The sequence below is a fragment of the Chelon labrosus genome, assembly GCF_963514085.1.
Source record: "Chelon labrosus genome assembly, chromosome: 8".
Taxonomy (NCBI): Eukaryota; Metazoa; Chordata; class Actinopteri; order Mugiliformes; family Mugilidae; genus Chelon; species Chelon labrosus.
The window spans coordinates 9,153,984-9,165,914 of NC_140358.1; the positions used below are offsets into that span (position 1 = coordinate 9,153,984).

General features: G+C 42.1%; 1 protein-coding gene across 1 annotated transcript; it reads left to right on the plus strand.

The window, feature by feature from the left end:
- Nucleotide 1: 1 nt before the first annotated feature.
- fhl1a (four and a half LIM domains 1a) lies at nucleotides 2-11,870 on the plus strand. The gene is made up of 6 exons (XM_084550026.1): nucleotides 2-59; nucleotides 8,587-8,768; nucleotides 9,589-9,766; nucleotides 9,996-10,165; nucleotides 10,270-10,456; nucleotides 11,180-11,870. The coding sequence occupies exons 2-6, from the start codon at nucleotides 8,613-8,615 to the stop codon at nucleotides 11,332-11,334; spliced, it is 846 nt and encodes a 281-aa protein (XP_084406152.1). The 5' UTR covers nucleotides 2-59; nucleotides 8,587-8,612; the 3' UTR covers nucleotides 11,335-11,870.
- The last annotated feature ends 61 nt before the right edge of the window (nucleotides 11,871-11,931 follow it).

Consider the following 11,931-nt stretch of genomic DNA (forward strand, 5'->3'; position numbering starts at 1 on the left):
CCGGACGCACTGCTGGTGCAGAGTGAAAGGGGCTCATCTCATCAGTACGCTTTGCAGAGGTGAGTCCAGACCACAGCTATGTTTGACGCGGATTAAGAGACAGCTGTTTATTTGACTTAAGGTGATATAAAACAGTGAGAGCGACAGATGAAGTTTCTCAGGATGTCGTTTGGTCCATTTAAGACGAGTTATGTAAAATGCGTAATTGCGGCTTCTTCTCTTCTCTTCTTTTTTTTTCTTATCGGAAGAGATTTCCGACATAATTTGGGGCAATTACGAAGAAGGCTCCGTGCAGACACAATATGTCAAATGTGTGACCAATTTCTTTGAGTTAATCTGAACATTTTGCCCACGGTGGGTGTGCGCGCAACAGGTGATGGATTGGCACACCAGCCAACATCTCTGTGCTCCAGTCCCAGATGTTCATGAATGTGTAAAATAAACTTAGAACTTTTTAACGGTATTGATATGCTAATAGAAATAATGCCTTATTTCTAAGTACATTTGTTCTAAAGTAGCCTACAGTTTTGAGGTACGCACTTTACGTGAAAACAAGAAAAAAAGCTCTAAATAATAACTACCAAGAAACATGTTCTTTACATCTGTACATCTTAATCGTATTTATATTTGATATAAAAGGTGGACATTGTGTAATTCTGTAATTTTGTTGTCATTATATGAGGGAGAAATTCACTTAACTCTGGCAGTTTGTACGTATTAAACTGTGACTAATATTCTGACCACCCCTCCCTCATACACTCTCTAATCCCATATGGATATGACCCATAAGGAGGCTCTTCCCCTGCACAAACAGCCACAGGACTACTGTGCTGCTCTCACCAGATCTATCTTATGTATCAGATGGTGTGTCCTAACGTTAATCCAGTGCTGAGATGCTTTTGTCTGGATAATGAACAGCGCAGCCAAAGGGGACCGTGGGTGGTTTTAAACTGTTAAAACATACACTAGATTCCCATCCACTCCTTTCTGGTTTGGGAAGCTGCCAAACCAAATGCATGATGTCATTAAAGAGACCTGGAGATTACCGCTCTTTCACTGGCACGCTGGATACCCTTGTGGTTAAGGAATGACCTCACCATCCCTCAAAACAAACATAAACCTTGAACGTCACTAAGTAATAACCCACTTTCGACTTTGAAAAGGCCACTTTATTATTTTTTTTTTCACAAGGGCCTTTTGCAGCTATTTATAAATCAGTTTTGAGACTGCGTGTCTCATGTCTTTAAAGTTTTTATGTAACACCAGAACAAAAGCGGTGCACAAATCCAACAGGACAGTTACAGATTATTCATTCACAAAGGCTGATATGTGGTGTATAATTTAAATCACCCTTCAATGAGGCTGTTGTATGTCAGCGCCTGTGATATCGCCTAACCATCAGGCCAGCAGCAGGACATCTGGGGCCTTCTGTGCCAGCAGTTTATTCAGGCAGAGACATGCTTTGGTGAAGAAGACAGTTTCATCATCTCTTTATTGTTGCTAATAAAGCAGAGAGAGAGAGAGAGCGGGAGAGGGTGTGCTTGAGTGCATGTTGATGAAACACATGAAACAGCGCTCTCGTCATCCCTGCAAAAGACTCCTAAATAGGCAATGCTGCTTGTTTGTCTGCTGAGCGAGCTGAGTGGAGGAAGTATCTTCTCTGTGGATGCACGGCTGTCTTAGTCCTTATCTGCTCTTAAGCCACAGAGAAGTCCGAGCTGAATTGCACATCATTACTTTGCGAATAAAGGAGGAAGAGCTGAGGGGAAAAAAGCCAGTGTGAAACAGAATGGAAGAGACCGAGAGGGGGGTATGTTCATTGTGCGAGAAGAAAGCAGGGTGAATTTATTGGGTGGTGGAAGACGTAATCCGATCCTTTGCTTAAGTAAAATACCAACAAAGCAAATTTATTCCACCGCATGTAATAGCTATGCATTATGTTAAATAGTCATTATGTCCAGTGGCCCCTCTCAGAGTATTATTACAGATGCATTAATGTGCAGTGAGCACTTTATTGTTGTAGCTGAAGCAAATTTGAGCTGCTTTCCTGTTAGAGGCTAATCACACATTTTAAATGATGTAGTAACTAAAGCTGTCAGTGAAATCCAGCAGAGTAAAAAGGACATTAATACAAAAAGCACAAGCTCACTTTTACTTGGAGTAAAACAATTATGAGGACATGGGTTATGCAACTCGAGCTATTAAATGCTGTCTTCAGATCAGAGGTGAGAGGACAAAGGCAATAAAATAGAAAGAGACGAGTCTAACTGTATAAGTTTGACCCCGTGTGACACAAACTGAAATCTTCAGTCAACCCCACAACTGAATGTATTCTTCTCTGTGAAGTGAAGTATAACTCCACACATCTGAGGAAAGAACTGACTTCCCTGTGTTCAGAGGCTTGAATCATGTGAGACCAGTGAGAGCTGAAGTGCTCACTGACCCACAGTGAAGGCTTTATCTGTGCGTTACCAACACTCTGATCCGAGCCATGTTCCTTGCACAGGGGTTTTACCGTGTTGATAGAGCTCCCCTCGTGGCCTTTTCTCCACACACGTTTGACCTCAGCGTGTCTGGGTCTCGCAGCCACGCCCTGACCTTGTCTCCGTGTTGTAATACAGCTCTCTGTGTGGAAGAGTGAGCAGCGTGCCTTGTCGCTGTGTTTTCTGTGCGTACATGGTGAGTCACTGTTCCCCTGACAGAGATAGCGTGGCTCGGTCTGCCTGCCCACTAACCAAATTTGGAGGATGACTACGATACATGATGTCCGGGGCGAAGGGTCACATCGAGAAACGAGCTCCCTCCGACACATGGGCCAGGCTCTTGTTGCTGTTGGTAACAGCAAAATGAGAGCGGCTGTTTATTAAAGTCACCCTGAGCGATGTGCTCGCATTTATTCAGGAAGTACACGCTGAAAAACAGGAAGTCGGCTGTTTTCCAGCGCTGCCAAATGTCAAATTTACCATTTAGCGAGGTGATGGGCGTGTAGCCAAGAGCCTGCACCTTAAAATTCATGATATTCATTGCATCTCACGATTAACTGAGTTTATGCACCCTATGTGAGGGGGCATTTATTGTCTGTTTCCAAGCACAACCATTAAGCCTTTATGCCCAATTTTCCCAAAATACAATAACGTTAAATCACTCACATCGCCAGCTACATATTTAATCAGGATCCCAGTTGATATTTATAGTTTTGTTTGTTCTTCCAGATGATCAGGAGGTATTTATGTCTAGTAAAAAGTAGGGCTTTGCGGACGGCAGGTGGGGAGGAGAGGCACCGCATTCCAGTTTTATCGTCTATCAGGACACCGGTCCCTGGCTGGAGTTAACAGGATTGCTGCAGATGAGACTATTAACATGCAGCACATGGTGTGAAACCAGATGTACTTTATATTAGTGCTCTCAGAACAAAGCTAAACAGGAAGACAAACAATAAACAAACATGTCCTGATAGCTAAAACTGATTTAACTCTTTATTTAAACAGTGTTTGTTACAACATAGTTTGGCAACATGTGCTGATTAAAAAGTGATCATGCATCCCTGGATTAATGGTCATGTTGACATGAACCGTGAAACCACAATGTGCCTTTTCTTTCTAATAAATGGAATGGCACTTGAATGCACCATGAGAGCACTTGACCCTGACAAAGACAGGGCAATAGGGCAAATTTTTCTATAATTATCCTCATCATCGTTTTTCTGTTCACCGCTACCATCATCATTGTTCCTTACTTCAGCTGTTAGGTTATAGAGAATTCCGCCGCACCTCTTTCTATGAAATATGAATGCTGTAAATGGAAGATAAGAGAGGACGAGAGAAGAGACGAGGGAGTAAAAGTGTCTGGTTAGAGATTAAAATATTTGTAAGAAGTAGAATCCAAAGTGAAGTCTGTAAATGAAGTGAAGAGGAAGAAGAGATTTCCTGATGTAACACTCAGCAGATCATCCGCTCCGGAGACTTTTGGAGGCCGGGAGCCGCGGCGCCTCCCTGCACATTAATTAGTCATTGTGGGCTCAGAGTAACTGGGTGACAGATTATAAAAGGGGACAAACGTAATCTTGTGTTCTGTGGTAATGGACCAAATCAAATCTGTAATTACAACCAGATGCCCTTTAAACAACTGAGCACAAACACACAGATGCACGAGCTAGCTCACTGTTTTGATTTGTTTTGTGTCATTTCCTTTTAAATGGAAAGCATTATAGCTCCCAACTTAGATCAGTGAATTTCCCATTCTCTGTCGACTCTCATTCTCACTATGGCCTGCATTCTGCGCGTAAGCTTGTTTGACTCTAAAAGCCCAAACAAATCACAGTAAAGTGCCATCTGTGATGCCGCTGCAGAGTAGATGGTAATGATAGTGTTCAAGACACTTTTGATCATTACTTGTTTTGCAGGAATTGTGCTATTTAAATGGGTTTAAAGCAGATTTAATCGTTGTTTTTAGTGCAAATTACATGGAAAGTTGTTTCACTGCTCTAATAACATCATTTTAGGATGCAGCTTGGAGGTATTTTTAGGCAAAATAGTTCCAAAAACTTTTTAATTAGCTATTTGCACGGTGGAGCAATAAGTAGCTTTACTTCCTGGTTTTTCTCTCAGGAGGCAAGTGGACTTATCTGAGTTTTCTTCAAGACATTTCACAACTCTGATAAATGACTGGATGAGAGTTTAGGATTTTATAGGAACATTTGACGTGACTATGATCTGGTAATAATCCAATAATAATAATCTGGAAAGTTTCTGGCAGCTAATGGCTCATCACATTCATCACCGAGTGGCCAAAACAACTGTGCAGGTTATTTTATATTAAACTATTAAGTTCGTTCCCAAAATGGTTTGTGAGGCAGTATTTAGCTGTATGCCCCCGAAGTAGAAATCTACAGCTATGTATTTCCCCCATGTGAGGTAAGATTATCCTTTAAAGAGTTTTCCTACTGTTAGAGCATTTGTTTTTGGTGAGAGGATTGATGACATCTTTCTGCTTTTCTATCAAGAATGCGTTGGGTGTTTCCTGTGGATTTAAAGGAAATATTCTCCCTTGAAATAATAATCAGCGAGAAGAATTGAACACTGACTTGCGTTCAAGAATTTCTGCCCTCTCTCAGTCTTTTTCAGCACTTATCTGGAAAATGTGAGTTGTCCACACACCATATCTACACACAGTTATGACGCGTGTAGTTATGAAGCCATAAGGAGAGCACCTTATGTAAGACTCCACCGCACTTTGTCTCTCCTCAGCTCAATCAGCGACATCAGCTCGCCTCTCCTGTGAGTCATCCCTTCGAGCTACGACATTAAGTGATCCAACATGTCATCCATACATGTTCTGAACAGTCTAACAAAACATTTTAGGTCGGGGCAGTGGGAGTATCTATTATCCCTCGCGGCCATCGTTCCAAACCTTCAGGCTGTGTTTTCATTTTTTTTTTACCTTGTGATGTTAGAGCAGTGGAATCCCATCTGTATCACTTAATCTCTTCTCCCAGCATCATACTCTGGCTGTTCTCTAATACCCTAAAAAGGAATGGAGGGGTGAAGGTTGGATTTGTATGTGGGATTGGGGGTGTGTGTGGGTCACAGAGGGGTATATACAGGCCTCCATGACTTAAAGAGGCACAAGGTCTCTGGGTCTGACCCTCTGTGGATGCTACCGTCCTTGCATCGTATTTCTTTTATCGTCTTCTCTGGCTGATTGGAATCAAACATGACTTTCTACAGACACTCAGGTAAAATAGCACAGGATGCTTATTAAGATTTTGAATATATAAATGCATATATACATATATAATATTGATATGCTTTTGAAATATCAGTTCTTTAAGAGCTAAGAAAAACAAGCTTGTTTTCTGAAAGTTTTTCACCATTATCAAAGGTGCTGATGTGTTCAAACAACCTCCCATGTAAAATGAATGGTAGAATCTCAACGGGCGGTTTTCCCACCTGAAATCTTTGAGCTCTTTAATGTTTTTTTTGCATCCAACTGGTTTATTTTGAACCTCTGATCCAAACTGTTACTTGTACATTTACATAAAATGCAAACCACAGCGTTTTACTTGTCATAAACAGTTATTTTTAAATAAAACCCATATTTAAGGGAATTTTGCATTTTCATAATTATTATTATTATTATTATTATTATTATTATTATTATTTTTAACCAGCTTAAAAAATGGCAGCAGAGATAAAAAAAATTCTTTTACGCTGATGTCGCGAACAAGAAGGCAGCAAAGATTTTCTTCACTTCCTGTCTACGATTAAAATGTTCACCTCTTCTGGTCGGGCACTGACTGTTCTTCCATTTTTCCACTTTACTAGGTACAACTAGCTGCAACTATATTTATCACACACCTGCATTAAATAGTTTCTTCAAGGTACATCTGTCAAAGTAATATAACACAATTCAACAGTTTGGTTACAACTGTCCAATAAACTGACAAGTGGGAGTCCTGCACTGACTCAGTTTACCAGCCTGAAATCTAAAATGCATAGTAATTATATTGTTGGGCGGCACACTGGCGTGGTGGTTAGCACTGATGCCTCACAGGAAGAAGGTTCTGGGTTTGATTCCATCTGGGGCCTTTCTGTGTGGAGTTTGCATGTTCTCCCTGTGTCTGTGTGGGTTCTCTCCGGGTACTCCAGCTTCCTCCCACCGTCCAAAGACATGCTCATTAGGTTCGTTGGTGATTCAAAACTGGCTGTAGGTGTGAATGTGAGTGTGAATGGTTATCTGTCTCTCTGTGTTCTAACCCTGTGATAGACTGTACCCAGCCTCTCGCCCAGTGACAGCTGGGATAGGCTCTAGCCCCCCTGTGACCCTCCAGAGGACGAGCGGTTACAGAAAAATAAATGAGTGAATGAAATATATCGTATCATCATAAAAGGACATTCTAACATTTGGAGCTCAGTTTAATTTCTAGGTCTTTGGTGCAAGTTGACAGGTGTAAGATCAGTCTTTCCTGGAGTCTGCATGGCACCTTCTCAAAAACATGTTGTACAGCATGTTGACATCAACATTGGGCTATGTTAAGGGGGTCCTTTTTCAAGGAAGATCCAATCCATCCAATCTCTGACTCACCTCTCAAACTGGTCTCACTGTGACCTTTCTCACTAAAGAATAACTCCTCCCCAAAGGGACCACAGTGGTATACTCCTCATCCTCTGCAGCTGAGTGTCGGTGCATACCACGCCTGTTTGACAGGGGGCAGCTGTCACGGTGTTTGCAACAAAAGATTAAAGTATTGGGCATGGTTCAGCTGGAGCCACAATAGCTGCATAGTCCCTGTAGTCACCACTCCACATTGGTACCCTATGGAAGGTATTTTAAATACCAAGTCTAAAATAGCCTTCCGGGCTGTCTGGGCTCTGTAATACTTACTGGGTGTGTGATTTGACAAGGGTGACTGTGTTGGAGTGGGTGGGTTTTGCCTGATCCACTGCCATGAAACGCTACATCGGTGTGAGTATAGGTGGAGAAGGTGTGTCATTGCTCAGTCAGTCCAGTCTTTATCCCTGGATAGCACCCAACTCCAAAATCTTTCCCATTTTTCCATCATCACACACGGGGGCACATACCACGCTCCGGGACTCTCATCTCTTTCACATGGCTGTTTAGCACTTAAATAGCTACAGTCCCCTTTGATAAATATTTTCCTTGTCCCTATGGTTACAAAGATAAAATGCCATTCCTCCAATTGTCCCCTCGATTAATCTTGTTGAACCGACTGGATTAAAATGTTGTCTGTTGCACAGAATAAATCAATTTTTGCTTAAATTCACACACTGTTCAGCTGACCTCCCTGGCGTCCCGCGTGTGAGAGAGAAGCTTTAAAGTGATCTAGATCAAACTTAATACATCCACCCTCCACTCTGAGATTCCAGGAAACTGCTCCCTCTGGACGTCGCCTGTGTTGGGAACGCATGAAAGCTGATGAATGTAGAAGCGAGTCCAGTCAGTTTACAGTGTTTACACTTCTGTCTAATAAATACGACGCAGCCAGAACACAGACAAAGGAGAGGGCTCAAGAGAGAGATCCTCGAGCTGGGGGGTGAAGGGAATGAGCCAAAGAGTCTAAAAATATGAGCTCAACTTTCCAGGGAGAGCTTGATAAAAAAGTCTGGAGGCCAGAAAGCATGCAGACAACAATCAGACATCTGTGGGCTGCTTTAAAACCTCTCTCACACTTCTGTCATCTGTTTGGTATGCTGCTCTTAGAGTCGCATCACAGCGTTTCTTAATGGGAAAGCACAGTAAAACATAAAACCATGCAACTATTGCACATTTAATCCTATTATTTTAAGGTTTAGATTATTAGATACACAGAAACTGACTTGAGCATCATTGTGCTGTTCACAAATCTTAAATCTAAAATCATTATATGTGGGATTTATTGTACCCTATTTCCAGGTTCTGATTTGCTTCTTTTCTTTTGTACTTCTTTTGTAGAGTATTTGAGCCGCAAACATATATTTATCGTAGCTGAATTGGCTCTCCCAGCTTTGTGGCATTTTTTTCAGTGTAGTCTTAGATGTGTTGGACCCGGGCCACCGCCTGACGCTCTCTTCTCTCACGTCTCCACAGGTCCCAGGAGTTATCTTTCCTCCACCATGACCGACCGCTTCGACTGCTACTACTGCCGGGACAACCTGCACGGGAAGAAGTACGTGAAGAAGGACGAGAAGCACGTGTGCACCAAGTGCTTCGATAAGCTCTGCGCCAACACCTGCGCCGAGTGCAAGCGTCCCATTGGTGCTGACTCCAAGGTGATAATACATAGTGCAAAAAAAACAAAGAAGACGGAATGAGGAGAGGAGGAGGAGGTGGTGAGGGAGCGCATCTGTTACTGTTAAAGTGTGCATCTCCAAATATACTGTTAAAGTGTGCATCTGCAAATATACTGTGTGTTTCTTTCTACAGATTCTTGGCAGATTCCAGAGGAGCACGTTTACATAAATAACTTAATATCCTAATTAATGATACATGAAGCTGCAGTTTTAAAAAAGGAGATTTTATGGATGAACAATTTGTAGTTTTCTGATCTGCTCATCGGCCCCTTTAACAGCAAACACATGCACAAGCGTACTGTATGTGGTAAAAACATTAATATTAGCTTTGTTCTGTTAAAGTTTCCGTCCCAGTAAGCCATGACAATGTGACAGTGCCTACTTTGAATTTTAGAGTCTGCCCTATAGATGTTTTGAGTTAACACAAACACAGTGTGTTCTGAGTGCTCTCAGGCTTTCACTGGAGGTCTGTCTGTCATCCAGCACGGGTCTCTGCCTCCAAAACACTCTCACCGCTCAGTCACAGGCAGTTAAATGCGAGAAAAGATGTCATTACCACTAATGGGGCTTTAATACTTTACAACACATTTCCACCACCTACGTCCTCTGACTCCTTCATGGCTCACCTCATCCCAGTTCACCTCATCTCCACCTTAATGCTTTCCGCGTGGACCTGTTCTGTGTCCTGGCCCTGAGCCTCAGTCCTCCCATGATCAGTAAACAAACTGCACTTTAATGTGGTCTGCATGAGGACACCTCTGCTCACCCCTCGCTTTCATTCTTTTTTTTTTCTGTGCAGGAGCTGCACCATAAGAACCGCTACTGGCATGAGGACTGTTTCCGCTGTGCCAAGTGCTACAAGTCACTGGCCGGTGAGCCGTTCAGCGCTCGGGATGATGGCAAGATAATGTGCGGCAAGTGCGGCTCCCGGGAGGATGGAAACCGGTGCCAGGGCTGCTACAAGGTGGTCATGCCAGGTCAGTTTGCTGTCTTGATGACAGTTTTCCTTGATTTGCTTCTTATGGCAAATGACATGGTTCAACACAAGAAAATCATTTTGTGCCAAAGAGCATTTTCTGAAAAGAATATCAGTTGGAAAAATACAAAACACATATTATATGCAAATAAGTTAATTTAAAAGAAACAAAATGATATGATAATGTTGGAAATACTTTCAGTACAACAGACTGTTATTCTGTGTTTTAGGATCCCAGAATGTGGAGTACAAGAACAAGGTGTGGCATGAGGAATGCTTCATCTGCTTTGAATGCAAGAAGCCAATCGGCACACAGAGTTTCCTGACCAAGGGAGATGACTTCTACTGTGCTCCGTGCCACGACAAGAAGTTTGCCAAGAAATGCTTCCACTGCAAGCAGGTACAAGCACTGATGCTATCGCTGTGTGTCTTTTGTGAGGATTTTTGGCTGCTACTCAGGTTTGTCGTTTTAGTTTGACTTATCGATCTCTGTGCTCCTCTCAGCCCATCAGCTCTGGAGGGATCAGCTACCAGGACCAGCCCTGGCACTCCGAGTGCTTTGTGTGCAACACCTGCCGTAAACCTCTGGCAGGAGCTCGCTTCACCTCCCATGAGAACAACATCTACTGCGTGGACTGCTACAAGACCGATGTGGCCAAGAAGTGCCACGGCTGCAAGAACCCAATCACAGGTCAGGGCAGCATCAACATGTTTTTTTTTTTTTTCCATGAACTGGGCTGCAAATACGCACTGGGATTGACTTGAAGGGTCGAACTGGTTGTTTCTGCACAATCATGATGGGGACAGACCGACAGTAGAAAAGGAGATGGCAGGGTTTCCACTGGCAGATGACTCATAATGCATAATGCAATATTGCATTTGGAGGAAGAGTTGGTATATGATGTATATCAAGACAGAGACAACAGAAAAGGTAGATCGTCTGGCAAAAGCTTCCTGACAGAATAACTACACTATATCCAGTAACTTGGTAATTATTACATCGTTAAAAGGCCATTCATTCAGATATTGAATTTGTAGCATTTCTATTATTTTCAATCAACTGCCAGCATAATCTACAATGTGGGGTATTAAGTATCAAGAGAATTCCCATCTTGTGTAACTACAACCATGTTATCTATGTTATTTTATACTTTGGTTGACAAAAATCCCGAAATGTAAATGCATGTCCAGTGTAGCATTTCGCATTTTTAGTGCAGCAGTGGATCCCAGCATAGCAGGCATGTCTGCACACTAAAATGTTCTTTAAATATGCCCATTTTTACATTAAGTTCTCAGTCTTTATCATCTAAAACCAAACCGGGAATGTTTTAAAGAACAGTTTTGTATTTCTGTTAACTAAAGGAATAATCATCCGTCTTGCTGCTGACTGACAGATGTTCCCCTTTCTGTGCAGGATTTGGCCACGGCACCAATGTGGTGAACTACGAGGGCTACTCCTGGCATGAATATTGCTTCAACTGCAAGAGGTGCTCCCTCTCGCTGGCCAACAAGCGCTTCATCATCAACGGAGATCATATCTACTGCCCCGACTGCGCTAAGAAGCTGTAAGCTGCAGCTGTGCAGGGGATCATTGTTTAAAGTGGACTTACACCAAAACTGACTTGAAGACTGTTACTCTGAAAAAGTAGATGTTGAAGCTCAAAGTAACACGGCAACTCGGAACAAAAACACCAAGTCAATTTTGGTGAAACTTCTCTTTAAAAGATTGAGTCTTGAGGTTGTTTTACCTAAATATGCTTTTATTCATTTATCTGCATATACATCAGTGCATCTTGTTTCAGTATCGGTGGTTGGATACTAACATGGTAGCAGAGTTTCTGATGTAATCCAGGATTCTGTAGAGCCGTAAGTCTTTTTAGTGCCTTACTGGAATCTTTCTGAGAACAAAAAAAAAAAATGCTTTTTCATGCCTGCTGCTGCTCATACATACCAGCTTTGATTAGAAATCTCTTACATCTCTGAATGTTTGAATGGATTATGAAAATTTCAAAACAGTTTAGCATGAAATTTAAAATACGAATTAGGATTTGAGAGTGACGCTGTAAACTCTTCATGTATTCAAAATTTTGAGTGAAGTTGAACGGAATAAACAGAAGTGAAATGAAGCCAGTTTTTTTATTTTTCTTTCTTGCAGCAAGAAATGAA